Below are 19,533 nucleotides of genomic sequence, written 5' to 3' on the forward strand. Positions count from 1 at the left end.
GGTTAACATTTCAATTAATGACTTTCAGCTGAAAATATAATAAACCAAAAGTCCTGGAGATGGAGTCAGAATAACTGTGTTCCAATCATGGTTCTCTTCCTTACTACTTGTAAAACTTTAAACAAGTCACCATTTCTCTCCAGTAAGATGAGGGGAGTGGACTAGATGATCTCTCAAGTACCTTCTAGGTTTAAATCTATATTACTATGATATCTGGTATGATAGGGGCAAAGGAGTGAAGAATACATCCAGGCATGAAGCATAAATCTTACCCCAAAATGGCTTATTTCTAAGAAGAATAACATTTGAGGTTTGAATAAAACACTGTCATTAAAGTCTGTAATGAAAGGATACAATTCAAATTGAATTTCTGACATATAGTAGGATGGGAGATCTGACAATGACATCACCTGCATGAACTCTAAAACAGGGCCATAATAATGAAAAACCTAAAAAAAAAAAAGACACTACAATTAATTTTTAAGTTGTAAGAATTTTACTCAAGCAAAACACTACAGAATGGTGATTTTATATCTTAAAGATATTTATCATCAAGATTTCATAATCTGATGAAAACTATGAGGCATATTATATACTATGTTGGGCAGCAAAAAAGGTAAATTTCAATTTCCACACTTTACAATAGCAAACTAATGATGATATTTTTCATTCTGAAAGTTCTCCAAGCCTTTAAAAGCTCTGACAATGTTGCATGAGAATACAAAATTTAAAATATCTTAACATAGAAGTGTATTTTAAAATCTGCCAATACTAACAACAGAAAAGTACTGACATATATTACAGCCCAATAAAACAGCATAAGTAGATTGAATGAACTTAAATTTTTGGCATCAAAAAGATGAAATTCACAGTAATTCATGATTGTTAAAACTGTATTGGAGACATTTAACATGTCATGTAACAGGACAAAAATCCCAGTAACTGTTTCAAAAACAGCAACAAGAAACTCTTGATTCAGATATTTTAACAGAATATAAATGGAACCATTATCTCCACTATTTACATAAAGACAGAATGGCACAGTGGACAGTGATCCGCCTGGAATCAGCAACACCAAAATTCAGGTCCTCTTTCTGATAATGACGAGCTGTATGACTCTGACAAGCCATCTGACTCCTCTGTGCCTTGGGTAACCCTCCAGAGTTTATTTACAAAATCCTAAGAGATGAAGGGTTGTGATATTTCCCTGAGGAAAGCAGAGATCTATATGTATATTTGTGTGTGTGTGTATATGTGTGTGTATATATATTCATATATATATACATATATATATTCATGTATCTACAGTGAAGTCTTTTTAAGTTCTCATCTTGCTCTTTCATTACGGCCATAAGCTTGATTAAAGAGTAGCATACATTATCATCACCTGCAAATTCTCATCTCCATGTGGAATTAACAGAATGCTATACAAGAAGAGAGGCAGTCTCTGTTGTAATAAAGAAGATAACTAAAGAACATAGTTTGGGCTTCACTTGTAATTTAGATACAGTATGACTGAAACAGGGTGTGTTATTTTTATGCAAATGTTATCTGAAATGAAGCCACATTCACCAACTGTTAGTTTGTCACAAAAAATTGTTAACACAGAAGGAAAGTTAATTGTTCACTGAAACAAACCAGAATTGTATTGTGTAGGCCTATGGGCAGGTCTTACAGTTGCCTGGGGAAAATGAAAAGTGACTTGACCTGAGTGTGAACACAACAAGAATGCATTAGAGGAAAGGCCTGAACTAACATTTTCCTGAACCCAAAATTTATACTCTATCCACCTACTCACACTCATACATGCAGGAACACAAAAAACACATAAAAACACAATAGATACACATATGAAACATTATATATCATCTTTTTAAAGGCATGCTGGATTTTTAAAATGGAAATTTTCTGGGTTACTATTTCAACTATGAAGAAGCAATATAATTTAATTATATAGTTTTTAAGCCATCAATACCAAAAACATAACTAATTTTCAGGAAATGTATTAAAAATGGTGACAATAACTTCAAAGAAATTTAACAAGAAAAGACAGCAGTCAACTACTATCTAGCTGAAAGAAGATCAAACACATGACTCACCTCTGGCAATATATCCCTATCCTTTGATTTGACTGTCTCCTTGGTGGAGACAGAAGTATTTAAATAAGATGTGTTATAAATTTTTGGTGAAACTCCTGTTAGACTAAATTCTGGAAACTTAACTTCAGATCCAAACTAAAAAAGAAAAAAACAAACACTCAAGACTCACTTATGTTATAAATTAGGTTATCAAAGGTCAAGATTCAGGTGTGTCATATACAGTAGGCATTTAATATTAAACTGAATTGTTAGAATGTGTAAGTACAAGATGTGTGAAATTTACAGTTACATGTAAATGTAGTTTTATAATTCTACAGTCAATTCTAAATAGTTAATTAAGCACTACATACAAAGCATTTTTACAAAGTAAGATGAATCTTTGGAACATGTTTTATAAAGTTGGGTATTCTTAAGTGGTTTACTACAATATATGCAAACTGACCACAAAGATGCTCCTACCATATTATCTGCAAAGAAGTAGGTTCAGATGATAAGAAATGTAATTTCAGGTCACTAATTTTTTCTGTTAATCCACACAGATCAGCTAGAGGACAACATATTCCTTAGGCTAAGGGCAAGTCAGTCCTTCTAGAGATGCCAGGAAGATTTGAGGAAAGAAGTGTGACATAGCTACTATAAAGAGTAGTAAGAGGCCAAGTCCTCTACCAGTTCCCTTGATCCATCATCCCTTGTCATCTCTAAGAGACTGCAACCTTAATCATTCCATCTATCTCCCACATCTGACTTCAAACATAATCAGGTCTCCATCCTTAAAAAATCCTTCACTAGATTCTCTCAAACCTCAACTTATATTGCCCTATATCTTTTTCTTCCCTTTTCAACCCAATGCCTAGAAAATCTGCCAATACTAGATTTCATTAGATAAATTCACTCAAAGGGATTATGAAGTATTGTAATGTAAAAATATTATTAAAACAAAATAATAGCAGTTTACTTTATTTCTAAAAAATAAAAGAAACAGAATGGTCTTCTGTCACAACACTATCTGAGAATGAAGCTGAATGCTATACAATTATGTTGGCAAAGTCTGGTTCTGAAAAAAGAAATGAGAAGACTTGATTCCTCCCCTTTTTTGCAGAGGTGGGGGACTGACTATAAGTGTGGAACACAGAATGTATGCAGACTCAACTGATGTATTGTCAGGTTTACTGAACTGCTCTTTTTGTTCCTTTTTAAAATTTTTACTCCAAGAATGGTTCATTGGTTGTGGGAACAGAAAGCAGAAATATAGAAATGAAGATGGCAAAAATATAGAAATGAAGAAGATAGAAAAAGAAAGAGATATGTGTAAAAAAGTACTTTTAAACCAACTACCTTTGAAGATCCACACCAAATAGTATTATTATAGGTAATATAGTTTGAAGACAAGTTTCTCTTGGTATTTCAAATAATATAACACTTTGGAGAGGCTCTAAGATGGATTTACTTTATATAACAACCTGTTTTAACGAGTTAAGAATACAAGAAAACTCCAGTATACAATGAACATTTTAATAAAATTGAATTTCATAGGTAAGAATCACATAGGACAAGGAGTACATACACTGAAATTTGTACCTTTGGAAGGGGTGCCAAAATAATGAGGTCACATCCATTAAAATGTTTTTATAAAAATAAATGCAATAAAAGTGAAAATCTAGAATTAAAAATTCAGACAACTGCCATATTTACCTTTCTTTCCCATATCTGAATCTTCCCCCTCCATAATTCTTTCGAATCAATTACATTTTTTATATCATCTAAGGCCACAATATCAGCAGAAAGATATGCTGCAATTTTCTGGCAACTTCTATAAGAATAAAGAAAATTAGTACACTTGAATATGTTTCTCCTGGGATTTCAATAATGAGAAAAGAGTAGTGGCAGACTCTAAAAATCAGAATCACAAAGAAAAACAAGCTCTTCAAATATCATTCAACCACAGAACCCCCATAGCAACACATACAATCAGGACCAATCCACTCAAAAAACCCTCACTTGCACCTTCCATTTCCTCAAGAGATTGTTCTATATAGCTCCTAAAACTCCCACTAGAAAAAGAACATCTATACTTCTTGGTTCCACCTCCTCATCACTCACTCCCTCTTCTCTTCAATTAAATTAAATTAAACTATTCTCAGTTCCTTCAACCAATCACGTGAAGGCCTTTGACCATCCCAGTTGCTCTCTTCTGAATATTCTCTAGTTTACCAGTGTCACTTCAAAAACGTGACATCCAGAAATGAACACAAAAGCCCCAAAACAATTTGATCAAAGCAGACTACAACAGTACTATAAATTCCCTGATCTTTTCCAGGAAGCCTTTCATAATGCCGTCCGAGGTCCCAATAGCTTTTTGGCTGCAACATCATACAGTTGCAATTAACTCAATTTGTAGGACATTAAAACTGCCTTATCTTATACTTCACTAATAATCTCATCAGGTACTTACAAAGTTAATTTTCTGAACCCAAATATAAACTTTACATTTATCCTCATTAAATTTTATCCAATTAGATTTAGCTTGATATTTTGGTCGATTGAGATCCTTTAAGATTCTAACTGTTATCCTTTACATTAACAATCCCTCCTAGCTTTGTATTAATAACAAATTTGATCCATACCTTCAACTAGCTTACTGATTAAAAGAGATTCATTAATGACTATTTTGGGTTGGGTCATTTAAGCAGTTCTAAATCCACCTCACCAAACTATCACTTAGACTGCATCTCTCTATATTATGCACAGGAACAATATAAGAGACTTTGTCAATTATAATAACAATTATAATAACAACAATAACAAAACCTCACATTTACAGTGCTTTAAGGTTTGCAAAGTGCTGTATCTAATTTCATCCTCACCTCAGAAGACAGGTGTTCAAATCTATGTAAACTGTATCTGCAGCATTCTTGGAAGTTTTCTGAAAATTATAGTCTTAAAAAGTGACAGGCATACTAAGACAAAGTGACTTATCCATGGCTAGCATAAGAGGAAAAACTTGTAAACTAGATGGAGTCATTTTAAAGCAATCAAATTTTCAAAACTGTCTAAACAGAACTTACCCCTTACAATTATTTGCAGCTATAGTAATTTTGGCTGAGTGCCACTCCCTCAAGTGTTTCAATGCACCAATAACAGGTAAACAGTCTTTCAATTTCGAAGAATCTTGTTCAAAGGGTTGTAGTATTACATCTATCATTGCTCTACCTAGAAAGAAAAGGTATTTTGAAACATTAAAACTTTAACTAAAACAGCACCCTAACAATTTTATGTTGTTGGTTACAAAAACTCAGTTTTTAATGGTTCAAAATAATAAACTTAAGGATAAGTCACTTTATCTTAGAATACCTGTCACTTTTTAAGACTATTAATTTTCAGAAAACTTCCTGATCTACATTGTTGGAGGAAGTATCCATACATCCTTAATCTTGAAAATTAAGGCTTCAGAAAGGTAGGACAAAAGAAGTACCGTAATTTGTTTCCTAGCCTATGTCAAAAACATCTGACTATTGCTGTATTAAGAACAAATTTGGCCAGACTTCTTTTTATTTTCCTTTTGCTCTTAATGCCAAAATCAAAAGGGATCTCAAATCGTTATAAAAACTTAACATTATAATTCTATATTTCAATCTAGACCATACACACACACACACACCACAGATTGCAGCCAAATAAAGAGGGCAAAATTGAATAACTGAAGACAGTTTACTGAGGCCAGAAAAAAAAAAAAGAATTGAATAGTCTACTGAGAAAAGTTCATAACTTGCCTAGATCATATTTTACTACTTATAAACTTGCTAACTAAAGTTAATTAACTGAACTAAAATGAATCTATTATTTCATATATTTTGTCAAGACAATTGTAAAATATCTCTGTCCACATAGATCCCAATTTCTTAAACAACTAAAATTTGGTAAAGAACTTCCAAAATAGCACTGCACATTTAGTGTTTTCCAACTTATCTTCACTTTTATGGATGCCAGGTACTATCAATTAATTGTAATAAATCAGAAGGCATAATTCAGATAAGAATGTATTAGCATTACTCTACAACTGCCCCACTTAAATGGAAAAAAAGAGATAAAAACAGGTACTCAGTACTCAACATTCTTTTATGTCTAATCTCATTTTCATCTAGTTACATGAAAAGAATTCACACTTTTTAATTGACAAATTTTGTCAACTGGTGGTACAAGTTTTATACAATGTAGTTACTGTGAGGTCAAAATCCATTATCAAAGCTAAAGGTAGTTCATCAGCACCTCAGGATGAAGTCTGAATTTAACAGCTATTCATAGAAATTATAAAGCTCAATTGCAATTCACTAGAACTCATACATCAAAAATGGAAAATTACCAGGAGCAGGGAGTTTGTCCGATAACTGATGCAGATTTTCTGCAGCTTCTTCAAAGAGACTAAAATTAAAAATTTAAGTTAGGAAAAATGTAAACACACATAAGAGTTTCAATAGAAAGGCATTTGGATTAAGTCTAATGATAAATTTTCTGACTGTGAAGGTAAATCACTGTCATGGTTTTTTTAGAGAGGCTAATGTAGTTTTTTTCCCTAAAGCCCTAAAAAGGGTAATGGTTTTCAATCATAGATGATTAAGTAGCATAGCCCTGTCTGAAAAATATAATAACCTCCATCTTTCTAAAATTTACTTTTATTTAAATTTTGCTTATAATGAATGATTTAAACAGATGAAGATATCTTAAACCATCTGTTATGAAATCATTATTTATTGAATTTGACCTGATCAAGACTAGTTTTCTTTAACAGGCTCCCTCTAATGGAGGTGATTATACATGTCTTTATTTTTACTTTTATGTATTCTCTATATTTCTACTAACATTAGAAGAGGAAGAAATAGAAAACATCAAACAAAACAACCTCAAACTTACTATAGACACATTAAAGAACAGGTCATTTTTAAAGTTTATACTTTTATGCGAACATGTTCATCTAGTTGGAATAATATGAAATGTTACAGAAGCAAAAACTCTGTATGATGCTATATGATTATTCACTACTCAGAACCACTGAAAGGGAAATTATTAGTTGGGCTTATTACATGGGTAAAATTAGATATTCTATCATACTTCTCAATATTTACTAATGAAATAATCATCAAAGCAAATATATATTTCAAGTTCAAGGCAAAACAATTAAGAATGAGGTTTTGTTTCACATGCCAGTCACTACAAAAATTGGCAGGAGCTGACCTAAAAACAATATAGAGTAAAGCTCAAGAAATCTCAGGTGTCAAGTCACTGTGGTACCTAATGAGGTAATAGTAGCACCTAAAACTTCTGGCATTATCTATATAAGTGTGGATAACATTATATATAAACATATATACATAAAACTATATATGCATAAACTATTCTTTCATATTAGAATTTTATTATCATAATTTGAAATGCAGTTTAAAGCTGTGGAAAGCATATTCAGTGTGAGAAGTAGTGGTAGAGTAGACCCACTTTGAGGGAGTAGGTGTAGGAAGGGGTCCTCATTGGCTGTCATCGTACCCCCAGCATGGACTTCCTTCTGTAGGAGAATTCAAGAACAGGGGAGAAGGGCCAGAAGTCACCGAGGCTTCCATGATACTATACCCAGGCCAGATGTGTTTAATAACATCTTCAAGCCTTTCCAAAAGATTCTTCAAAGCCCTTATATATGGACACTATCATTTTGGTGTCTAATAAAAGGTGAATACTAATGCCCAACAGAATCAGGTGGTATGATTTATTTTTAATCTTATAAGCTAAAAAAAAAAATTTATCTTGCTCTGCAATTCATTGAGGCATCACACAGAGAATTTGTCCAGTTTAAGTGTCATGTGCATTACAATCACTTAAATTTGCATCAAGTCTATTCAGAGGATCATAGATTAAGAGCTGAAAGTAATCTCAGGAGTTATCTATTCATAACTTGACTTTACAAATAAGGACATTTGCCCATGCCACCAGAGTTGTAGAATCTCACTGTTAAATTATTCTCTGACTTTGTACTCCAATATTTTTAACAGCATGCACACATACTCAGTCAGGGACAATGATTCCCTGCTATTGCTATCTTCTTCCTCCAAACAATGAACAGCATTCAGACATTCTTCAATATCTGTTTCGAGAGTGTCCTCACTTTCCTCTTTTTGTGTATCAAAATGTATTTCTTCCCAATCAGAGCTACAAAACTAAAAAAAAAAGCTTACATTAATAAATGCAACACCTATTGAGCAAATTCAAAGACAACTGAAGTATGTTTTCCATTTGAATTACCTGATAAAACCCACATATTGCTTGAACTGCAAAGAACCATTTCCTGGGACCTGGAGAACCAACCACCGAACAGGCTGAAAAAGAAAACATTCATTTATAGCAACATTATGTCTTTATAATTTACAACAAACTTAAGTCAACAAATGTGAAGTGCCTATTATAAATTAAGTGAGTCAGTCAATAAGTACTTACTAAGTACCTAGTGTATATGGGCCAAGCATTGTGCAAAAAGCTGGAGATGATAAAAAAAAAACAAAACAGAAGTAAAAGATAGTCCCTGCCATCAAGCACAATCCAATGAAAGACATATCAAGCAAACAGCTACATACAAATAAGCTATATAAAGGATAAATAGGAGATGATCTACTAAGGGAAGGAAGTGTAATTAAGAAGAGCTGGGGAAGGCTTTCCATAGAAGATTTTGTTAAGACTTAAAGGAAGCCAGAGAGGTCAGCAGTCTAAGTGAAGGAGAAAAGAGCATTCCAGGCCTGGGGGACAGCCAGAGAGAATGCCTAGAGCTGACATGGAAAGTCTTGTTCGTGGAACAGTAAGAAGTCAGTATCACCAGGTCAAAGGGTACAAAGAGGTGGTATAAAGTCTAAGAAGACTGGAAAGGTAAGGGGTCATGAATTGATCCTACAGGTGATAAGAGAGCCACTAAAGTTTACTGAAGAGGAATGAGGGGTAGAGAAGGATAACATGGTTGGATTTTAGGGGCTGAATGGAGAATGGTTTGGAGTGAGGAGAGACAAAACAGGTAGACCCACCAACAGCTATTGCAGTAATCCAGGCATGAGGTGATGAGGGCGTACAACACAATGGTGGCAGGGAACTAAAATAATAAAGAACTCTGTGAAACAATCTTCGCTGTGATCTTGGACAAGTCACTTTCCCTCTTAGTGCCTCAGTTTCTTCATTTCTATAATGATATAGTTGGATAATCTCTAAAGTCCTTCCAGCTCAAAAATTCTATGCTTCTACATACAGAAATAGTTTAAGATGAAGCTGGGAAGGTAGGTTACAGCTCTAACTATAAGAAAAGGGAATCAAAAATGTATACAACTTCATAAATTAGACTTTTAAAGTATCACAGTATGAAACTATAAGTTTCTTTTTTTAAAAAAGGCAAAATCAAAGTTATTCATTCACCATGTGTATTTGTTTCAGATGATCACAATGCACTAACTTTGAACTGGTAGTTAGGTGGTAATGTGGGGATTTAAATTGTCCAACCTACAATAAAAGAGCCTGAGGCAGAACTCTGAGTCAATAGCACTTTATTAAAAGGTCCACAGTCCCCTCAAATGAAGTGGACCTCAATCCACTAGCAATCTGAAATGCCCCCTCCAGGGCCTTACTTTTTCTAAGTTTTGATACCAACTTTATTACTAGACATTCTAGCACAACTCTATCAACCATATATATATATATTTTATACAACTGCACAGAATCCCATTGGTTGACATATGACTCATAAGCTAAAATAAGCAAAAATGGTAAGTCAGCAGGGTCACAAGTTAGGTGAAACAAGCAGTATCTCCACTGACTAGGTGGTCACAAGATGGAAGGATTTATGTTGGACAAGAGAGGTGTGGAGATAGAAAAATAAATTGGGAAACTTTCCAAAGTGTCAGGGCATCCCACCCATGCTGGGTTTGGACATGGAATTTAAGCAAAACAGGATGGAGATATCTTTGTCAGTGTTTTTGGGGCTGTGCAAATGAACCTCATAACTTGGTAAAAAAAAGTAGTGAACATTACATTAAAGTTTGAGGCCCAGTATAAGAAGCTATCTTTCCCTATATGATTTATGTAATATATCAAATTTATTGAAATAGAGTAGGGGTCCAAAATGAATTAGTTCTCACAATTTCTCACTAGTACAGCTTCAACAGAGGGGTGAGAATGGAAACCAAACCACAAAAGTAGATGGTAAAAAAAATGGAGGCAACAGGACACGGAAAGCATCTCTACTACTACACCCAATAAAGCCAATACCCTTATCACTGCCACATTTCCCTTTTCCTCTAGATCAGGTCTGCACAACATTTGGGACTTACAGCCACCTGTAGCATGTGGGCTGTGGTTCACAAAAGGATTTTGGGTGGCCTGCAAAAAAATGTAGAGAATGTAACTACAGCTCAGGTTATCCTCAGGCCCCAAAGGTGCTCTAGGAAAAAGTTAATAGGGCTCACTAGCCATTTAAGAAGAAGTGATTACCACCGGACAGGCCTGCACAACATACCACCCTGATTTGGAAGGCCCTATTTTGTGCATGCCTGATACAGACCTTTGGAAGATATAGGGGGAAAATCACATAAAACAAACCAGAGGCCTAGCCGTGTCCTGCCAATCATGATCTTTCAAGCAAGAGGTGTGCTTTATCTTTTATCCCCCCAGTTCTCGGCATATCGCAGTTATCACACAAATATTTGTTCAATGAGTTCCTACAGCCAGTAACTTATAGTATGAGGATTTCTTCTCTACTTACCAGGGAAGGTACTATCTTCTGCATTCACTGAGGCACTAATGCTTCTTTTCACAAAATGATAAACATTTGCTGCTGTTAATCCTGCAACAAAGAGGGAACACTAACTTAATAAGACTCAGTCATGTGACTTTGATTCCAAATACAACAGGCCTCAGATATTTTCAGATCACAGAAAGAAAAAATTCCTCAGATAGACACTTGAAACACAGTAAAGGAAGATTTTCTAGTGACTTCAGCTCTATCAGCTGACATTAAACACTACCTTGATTCCAAATACAACAGGCCTCAGATATTTTCAGATCACAGAAAGAAAAAATTCCTCAGATAGACACTTAAAACACAGTAAAGGAAGATTTTCTAGTGACTTCAGCTCTATCAGCTGACATTAAACACTACCTTCCATATACAACTATAAGATGAAATATCATAAGAACATAGGAATTAACAGAATAGGGGAGTCTAAAAATAGTTCACAGTAAAGCACTTTACTATTTATAAAGTCCTTCCTTCGCAATCCTATTAAGATAGGCAGAGCAAGCATTATAATACCCATTTTAGAGCAAGTATAATAATAGCCATTTTACTCATGAAGAAATGAGCTCATACAGGCTAAGTTTCTTGCACATCAGTGGACATGGCTTTTAATGTTAGAGCGCAGACCAGAATTCAAAACTTCTAACTTCAAGTACAGTGCTTTTTCCATTTTCCAATAGAACGTAAGTTTCTTCACATCAGAGTGGGAGTGATGCTAGGGAATATAGTCTATGTGTCCTCAATGCCTAGCATACAGAAGACGTTTAGTAAATACTTGTAAAATGAATGACACCATCTTGCCTGGACCAGTAATCAATATAGTAACAGCTAGTATATATAGCACTTAAGGACTGCGAAGCACTTTAGAAATACTATCTTATTTGATTCTCAAAACATCTTTGGGAGATATGTTCTATTATTGTCTCAATTTTACCGATAAGGGACTTGAAGCAGGCAAAGGTTAAGTGATCTGGTCAGGGTCATATGGCTAATGAAGTGTCTCAGACTGGACCTGAAATCAAGTCTTCCTGATTCAAGGTCCAGTGGTCTATCTACTGCATCACCTCATTAACTGGCAGACACCAAAAAATAAGACACTCTACCTCACCAGGCTTCAGCTTCTTATCTTATGAAAACCTGCAAACATTTGAGATTCTAGGATAAAATTACTGCAAATAATGAATCCCCTGAAATTGATACATACATTCAAACCTGCAGTATTCAAATTTTAACCATGTAAAATATGGCAATCAATTACAGCCCAATGTAAATAGGCAGTGGAAACTGAAATGATTTGATCTCTTTAGGGGATTAATTATTAGCACCAATTGGGATGTAGCTGTAAAAAGAAAAAAAAAGGCACTGCCCCAAAGGAGCTAAATTTAAGGGAGACAACACATCAATAACTAGGGATATTCTAGATATGTTCAGAGGATATCTTAGAAAGGGAGACCCTAGAAATCCAAGAAACCTTGGGCAAGTCACTTTAACTAACTCTTGGTCTCAGTTAAATTATTAACTAATACAATACATATTTATATGTAACATACATAATCTAATAAAATATAATATAATATAAATATAAAAATAAAACTAATAAGTTATGATCTACTAAAAATAACAAGTAGGGGGTGGGTCGGCCAAATTGGCCTAGATGGCTCTTAAAACTTATTTTGTGTCTCATGGACTTCTTTGTCAATCTGGTGAAGCCTATGGACACCTCAGAATGAAGAAGTTCAACTTCAGTTAGAGGTCGGTAAAAATAAAGACATACACTTTTCCTCCTCTCAATCCAAATTCACAGACCTCTTGAAATCTGAGCATACGGAAGTCCAGGATTTAAGAATCCTTGGCCTAGATTATCTCTAAAACCCCTTTCTACTTGAAATTCCATAATCCCTACCCAAAGACTGACTGAATGACTTAACTTTAAGTACCGGAGTGAGTGGCAAATGGCTTAGCACTCTTGAGATGTTGGGGATGGGACTCTAGTACAGGATGAAAATATAAAAGGTTTTAAAAAAACAGTTCACAGCTCCACCAACAGTGCTGTGGTGTACCTGTTTTCCCACTGCCCCTCCAACATTTGTCATTTTCCTCTTCTGTCATCCTTGTCACTCTGACATGTATTCAGTGGAACCTCAAATTTGCTTTCATTTTCATTTCTCAAGTACTGGCGATTTAACGAACTTTTTCATTTGATTGTTGATAGCTTGGATTTTTTTTTGAAAACTACCTATTCACATCTTTTCACCTTCTATCTACTGGAAAATGACTCTTAAATCTTACAAATCTGATCAAGTTACACATCTGAAATCATATGTTTGTATATTTTTAATGCAAATATATACATATACTTAAATCATACAGATATAAAGTTATGTATCTTAAATCATATATTTCCATGCACTCCTATGTATCTTGGCTATAAAACCTGTATCAGAGAAATTCATTGTAAATTTTTCCCCAGCTACCTTTAACCCTTCTTTTACCACATTCTACTTGTTTACGCAAAAAAAAAAAAATTAATCTTATGTCATCAAAATTGTCCCTAGTGTCTTACGAGGAGATCTTTTCCACGGGTTAACCACGGCTGGGAGTGTCTGGAAGGGGCCGACAACAAGCCTGGGGGCTCAGAGAGACCCTCCCCCAACTCCCCCAGCTCGCCAACTTCCCGGCCACTCGGACCCTGGATCAGTGACGTCCCCGCCCAACCCGCTGGTTACCCGGAGAAAACTCGGGGCCGTCCGCCGCTGAAGCTGCGGGCCGATCCCTCGGCTCTCGACCAGCCGCGTCCGCCCGCTTCTCCCCCCAGGTCAACAGCAGCAGGTATCGGTCCATGGCCTCCGACACAAACAAAGGCGGCCGCCGCTCGCGTCGCTCAGCCCATCCGAATGCCCCGCGCTTCTGTGACGCACTTCCGTTCTCGCTCTCCGGCCTTGTCCCACGGGCCCGGGCGCCCTGGCTCCCCGGCAGCGGAAGTAGTCTGGGATTGGAGCGGCGAGGAGGCGGGGTTGTGTCTCTCCAAAGGGTTCCGTCGTCCCTTGAGCGGGCCTCGGGCCTCTTTTTCGACCTAGGAAGAGCAAAGAGGGCGGGCGACTTGGCGCGCCACGGGGAACTCTTGTTTGGCGGAGCGTGTTTCCTGCCGAGCCGGGGCAGCAGCGGGACCCGGCCCCGGCCCCGATCCCGGCGCCGACCGTTTGGTCGGGTAGCCCAGGACGGGCGGGTTCGGCAGGGTGCGTGATGTCGAGTTTCTCGAGAGCGCAGCAGGTGATAAAGAGGGCGCGCGGCAGCCGGGGGGGTGGGGAAGACGGGGGAGAGGGCCCTGGGCCTCGGAGCTCGGGAAGGTGCCTCTCTCCGCCGCCTTGTCCCGGGGTGCCCGGGTGCAATTTCCTCCCCTTCCTGACCGACCTGGGACGGGGAGAGCGGCGCGGTGGGAGGAGCGGTGGTCTTGGGTTCGAGTTGCGTTTCTGCCTCTGAGGGCCTTTGTAACCTTTGGATGAAGCTTCATCTCCCCGGGCCTCAGTTTCCTTCTCTGTAAAACGAGAGGTTTGCACTGAATGAGCGCTAAGATCTCTTCCAGCTCTGAATCCGAGCCCCCCTTACGCCGCGTCTTTCCCTGCTCTGGGGACTAAGACTGCCAAATTCGGGGCTTCTTGGCCTTTCCTTGCCTCGGGGAGCGCCTGTGGCAGTCTGATGACGTCTGTGACCCTTCCTCAGAATGTTTATAAATACCTGTAGTGTAATACACGGGATTACAAGGGTGTTCTATCCTAGTGAAGTAAAATGGTTACAAAAAGAGTTTTGTTTGAAGTTCATGATCCTGGGTTTAAAAAACCCTGGAATAGGCGGTTTGTCTTAAGGGCTTTTACAGCTTTAAATCTTTCAGCTTCTTCTGCTTTTCTTTCCCCAGCCTCTTCATCGCTTTCTTTTTACAATTTATTTATTTTCAGTTCTTGACAGTCACTTCCACAAGAATTTGAACTCAAAATCTTCTCCCTTTTCCCCACCCTCCACCCCAGGACAGCATGCACCCCATCCTCCCCTTCCTCCAGTCTGTCCTCTCTTCTTTTGCCCACCTTTCTTCCATCGCCCTTCCCCTCTGTTTTCCTGTAGGGCAAAATAGATTTCTATACTCCACTGCCTGTAGAGTTTAATTTCCAGTTGCGTAATAAAATAATTTTTAACATTCATTCTTAAAGCTTTGAGTTCCATATTTTCTCCCTCCCTCTCCATCCACCCTCATTGAGAAAACAAGCAATTCCATGTAAGTCATACATGTGTAACAGGGGCAGCTCGGTGGTGCAGTGGATAGAGCACCAGTGCAGGAGTCAGGAGGACTTGAGTTCAAATCTCACCTCAAATGCTTGACGCTCACTAGCTGTGTGACCTTGGGCAAGTCACTTAGCCCCAACTGCCTCATCCTGGGTCATCTCCAGTCATCCTGATGAATGTCTGGTCACTGGATTCAGATGACTCTAGAGGAGAAGTGAGGCTGGTGACCTGCACAGCCCTCCCTCACTCAGAACAAAGTCAAGTGCAAGTCATGTCATCATTTCTCTGATGGTGTGGTCTTCTTCAACAAGGAAGGATGAATGCAGGCACCCATGTGTAACAATGCAAGCACTTCCATAATATTTATGTTGTAAAAGACTAACCACATTTCCCTCTGTCCTATCCTGCCCATCATTTATTCCATTCTCTCCCTTGACCTGTCATCCCACAATAGTGTTTGCTTCTGATTATCCCTTTCCCCAATTTGGTGCCCATTCTATTATCTTCCCTCTCCTATCCCCTTCCCCCTTGCCTTCCTGCAGGATAAAGTAGATTTCCATATCCATTTGAGGGTGTTACTCCCCCTTAAGCCAAATCCCATGAGACTAAGACTCAGTTATTTCCTTTCCTCTCCCCTCTCTTCCTCTCCATTGTAAAAGCTCTTTCTTCTCTCTTGTATGTGAGATGATTTGCTACATTCTGCCTGGCACTTTATCTTACTCCTAGTACATTCCATTCACCAGTAAATTTTATTTTTTTTAGGTATTCTCCCTTCATATTCAGCTCACCTTATGTTGTCTGTCTATGTATATATACACATACACATATGTATGTATACATAGCTACACATGTATAATATACACATATGTACCCATACATACATATTCCCTCTAACTACCTTAATACTGAGAAAGGTCTCATGAGTTACAAATAACATCTTTCCATGTAGGAATATAAGCAGTTCAACTTTAATGAGTTCCTTAACTTAAGTCTTCTGTTTCCTATTTACCTTTTCATGTTTCTCTTCATTTCTTGTATTTGAAAGTCCAATTTTCTATTCAGCTCTGGTCTTTTCCACAAAAATGCTTAGAAGTCCTCTATTTCATTGAAATTCAGTTTTTTCCCCTGAAATATTATACTTAGTTTTGCTGGGTAGGTGATTCTTGGTTTTAACCCTGTCTCCTTTGACTTATGGATCATATTCTTGGAATATCATATTCCAAGCCCCTTCAGTCCTTTAGCGTAGAAACTGCTAAATCCTGTTATCCTGCTTGTATTTCCTCAATACTTGAATTGTTTCTTTCTGACTGCTTATAATATTTTCTTCTTGACCTGGGAACTCTGGAATTTGGCTACAATATTCCTAGGAGTTTTCATTTGGGGATCTCTTTCAGGAGGTAATCAGTGAATTCTTTCCATTTCTATTTTACCCTCTTGTTCTAGAATATCAGGGCAGTTTGCCGTGATGATTTTTTGGAAGATGAGGTCTAGGCTTTTTGTTTGATCATGGTTTTCAGGTAGACCAATAATTTTTAAATTATCTCTCCTGAATCTATTTTCCAGATCAGTTGTTTTTATCAGTAAGATATTTCACATCGTCTTCTATTTTTTCATTCTTTTGGTTTTGCTTTATAATTTCTTGGTTTCTCATAAAATCATTAGCTTCCATCTTCTCCATTCTAATTTTTAAAGAGTGTCCTTTCCTATTTGGCTTATTCTGCTTTTTAAAGCATTCTTCTCCTCATTGGCTTTTTGGATCTCTTTTGCCTTTTGGGTTAGTCTGTTTTTAAGGGTGTTATTTTCTTCAGCAGTTTTTGGGTATCCTTTAGCAAGCTGTTGACTCACTTTTCATGATTTTCTTGCATTGCTCTCATTTCTCTTGCCAATTTTTCCTCCACCTCTCTACTTGATTTTCAAAATCCTTTTTGAGTTCTTCCATGGCCTGAGACCATTGCACATTTATTTTGGAGGTTTAGGACATAGAAGCCTTGACTTTTATGTCTTCCTCTGATGATATGCTTTGTTCTTCCTCATCCAAAAGGATGAAAGAAAATACCTTTTTACCAAGAAAGTAACCTTCTATAGTCTTATTTTTTTTCCCCTTTTTTAGGTTTTTTCCCAGCCAGTTACCTAACTTTTGAGTACTTTGTCAAGTGGAGGGTATACTCTAGGGACCTATAAGTTCTCAGTTGCTCCCAGGTGGCACAGTCTGGGGAGAGGAGTTTACTCCTCTCCTGGCCTGGCTCTGATCTGGGAGCAACCAACCACAAGCACTCTTTTCTGCCCAGGATCTGTGAGTAGGATTACCTCTCTACAATCATCACCAGCTCCACCACACCAGCCAGCACTCTTCCTCACCCCAGGAAACCACTCAGAACTGAGACCCTGGTCAGCTGCCCAATTCCCCCAGGGTTTTTAGGCCAAGGGCTCCAAAAGTGGATGCTGCTGCCACCCTGGGGTGGGGCTGGGGCCAGACTTCACACCTCTCACCTAGGTGAAAGAGCTTTCTCACTGACCTTCGAAGCTGTCTTTGGCGTTTGTGAGTTGAGAAATCTGGGAGCTGCAGCTGCTTATCATGATTCTGCACCCTGAAGCCTTCTCCAATCCTGTCCGTGCTGTGGGGCCCAAGCTGGGATGCACTGTGTGATAGACCTTTCCTGTCAGCCTTCCAGGCTATCTTAGGCTGGAAAGCTCTTTCACTGTGTTGTTTTGTGGCTTTTGCTGCTCTAGAATTTGTTTAGAGTCATTTTTTACAGGTATTTTATGGGCTATGAGGGGAGAGCTAGAGCAGGTCCATCTTTATATTGTGCCATCTTGGCTCCACCCCCTCATCGCTTTCTTTCTAAACAGAAAATTAGGTTCCTAAGTTACAGATCTGACATGTAGTTAATCTTTTGAAAAGGTCTTTCTGGCTGAAATGAGTCTAGAGAAGTGAAATTTCCTTTTTTGTTCTATCCCTAGCAGGTCATTGATAATTTTACATTTGTTGTTTTTTCAGTTAAAGTGGTTTTCTCCCAAAACTCTGGAATGATGATAACTCAAATTTCTGTCCCTGTTGTTATACTCTATTGTGAGTGTTATTGTCCTTTTTTGATATGTGAGGAAAGGAAAACTCAGAGAAATTATATGACTTGTCCAAAGATAGGCAGATAAAGATTGATGGAGCCAGGATACAAATCCAAGTCTTCTGACTCCAAGTCTAGTATTTCTTCCACTAATAGCATATCTTTGTATATTATTTTAAGGTTTATAGATTTCTCAACAAACAAATTTTGGTGAAACCAAAAGAATTACTATTTGACATTCAAAGCCCTTCATAATTTAGCCCCCTTCTACCTTTCCTGTCTTCTCACACCTTACTTTCCAACACATACTCTTTGATCCTATAATACTGGCCTCCTGGCTGTTCCATGAACAAGACTTTCCATCCCTCTACTCTAGGCATTTTCTCTGACTGTCCTTCATGCCTGAAATGCTTTCCTTCCTCCACTGTGACTACTGACCTCCCTCCCTTTAAGGCCCAACTAAAATTCCACCTTCTACAGCCATCCTTCCTAGCCCCCCTTAATTCTAATGCCTTATCTGTGTTAATTCTTATTTTTCTTGTACGTAGCTTGCTTTGTATATATTTGTTTGCATATTGTCTCCCCCGTTAGATTGTAAGCACCATAAGGGCAGGGACTGTCTTTTGTCTCTTTTTGTATTTCCTCTGTTTAGCACAGTGCCTGGCGCATGGTAGACATTTAATAAATGTTTATTGAATTCAGTAGGCTATTACCTTGAAATAAGATATTTAATCACTGGAAACTTTTATTTCCAGTAATATATTTCAGGTTTTGCAAATTATATTAATTCTTCCTATAACTAATGAGTGACAAATACCCATAGATCTCATTTATGTAACTCATTTTATAGTTGAGAACACTAAACTGTACAGAAATTGACTTTGCTAAGCATATATGTAAGTGGTAAACCACTCCTGACCCTAAGTCTAAGGTTCTTTTCACTGTATTTCTAATATACTCTGGTAATTGATGATTAACTAGCTGGTTTTTATTTTCTTTCTATGAAAATTTTATTTTCCTTTTCTAGCAATGGGCCACTTTTGGCCGAGTATGGTATCTCTTAGATGGAAAAATGCAACCTCCAGGCAAACTTGCAGCAGTAGCATCAGTCAGACTTCAAGGGCTCCATAAACCTGTATACCATCAATTGAGTAAGTATTGTGTTAGACCAATCAGTCATTTCTGGCTAGAGTTCTTGGAAAAATTGTTGACCTGATGATAGTTTCTAATTTGCTTTGTGCTTCCTCAGGACCTTTTTCATCTTGCCCTGCCCTTTCCCAATGGA

General features: G+C 37.5%; 2 protein-coding genes across 6 annotated transcripts in view; one reads left to right on the plus strand and one right to left on the minus strand.

The window, feature by feature from the left end:
- The window catches only part of MTBP (MDM2 binding protein), an 88,212-nt gene extending 74,463 nt beyond the window's left edge, over positions 1–13,749 (minus strand). For 4 of the 5 annotated variants that reach the window (XM_072603193.1, XM_072603192.1, XM_072603190.1 and 1 more), the window contains exons 1-9: positions 13,635–13,749; positions 10,876–10,956; positions 8,385–8,458; positions 8,148–8,299; positions 6,460–6,518; positions 5,165–5,309; positions 3,792–3,909; positions 2,100–2,234; positions 355–449 (exon numbers count right to left, since the gene is read on the minus strand). In XM_072603193.1, the coding sequence (XP_072459294.1) occupies positions 355–449; positions 2,100–2,234; positions 3,792–3,909; positions 5,165–5,309; positions 6,460–6,518; positions 8,148–8,299; positions 8,385–8,458; positions 10,876–10,956; positions 13,635–13,749 (974 nt within the window). The remainder of the gene's footprint in view (positions 1–354; positions 450–2,099; positions 2,235–3,791; positions 3,910–5,164; positions 5,310–6,459; positions 6,519–8,147; positions 8,300–8,384; positions 8,459–10,875; positions 10,957–13,634) is intronic. The other variant, XM_072603191.1, reaches the window with a different exon arrangement.
- A 296-nt stretch (positions 13,750–14,045) lies between these two features.
- MRPL13 (mitochondrial ribosomal protein L13) overlaps positions 14,046–19,533 on the plus strand; it is a 45,183-nt gene continuing 39,695 nt past the window's right edge. Inside the window, exons 1-2 of the mRNA XM_072603194.1 lie at positions 14,046–14,178; positions 19,276–19,399. Coding sequence (XP_072459295.1) covers positions 14,152–14,178; positions 19,276–19,399 — 151 coding nt within the window. The 5' untranslated portion in view covers positions 14,046–14,151. The remainder of the gene's footprint in view (positions 14,179–19,275; positions 19,400–19,533) is intronic.

This window comes from Notamacropus eugenii, chromosome 4 (assembly GCF_028372415.1).
Source record: "Notamacropus eugenii isolate mMacEug1 chromosome 4, mMacEug1.pri_v2, whole genome shotgun sequence".
In the NCBI taxonomy this organism is placed as follows: domain Eukaryota; kingdom Metazoa; phylum Chordata; class Mammalia; order Diprotodontia; family Macropodidae; genus Notamacropus; species Notamacropus eugenii.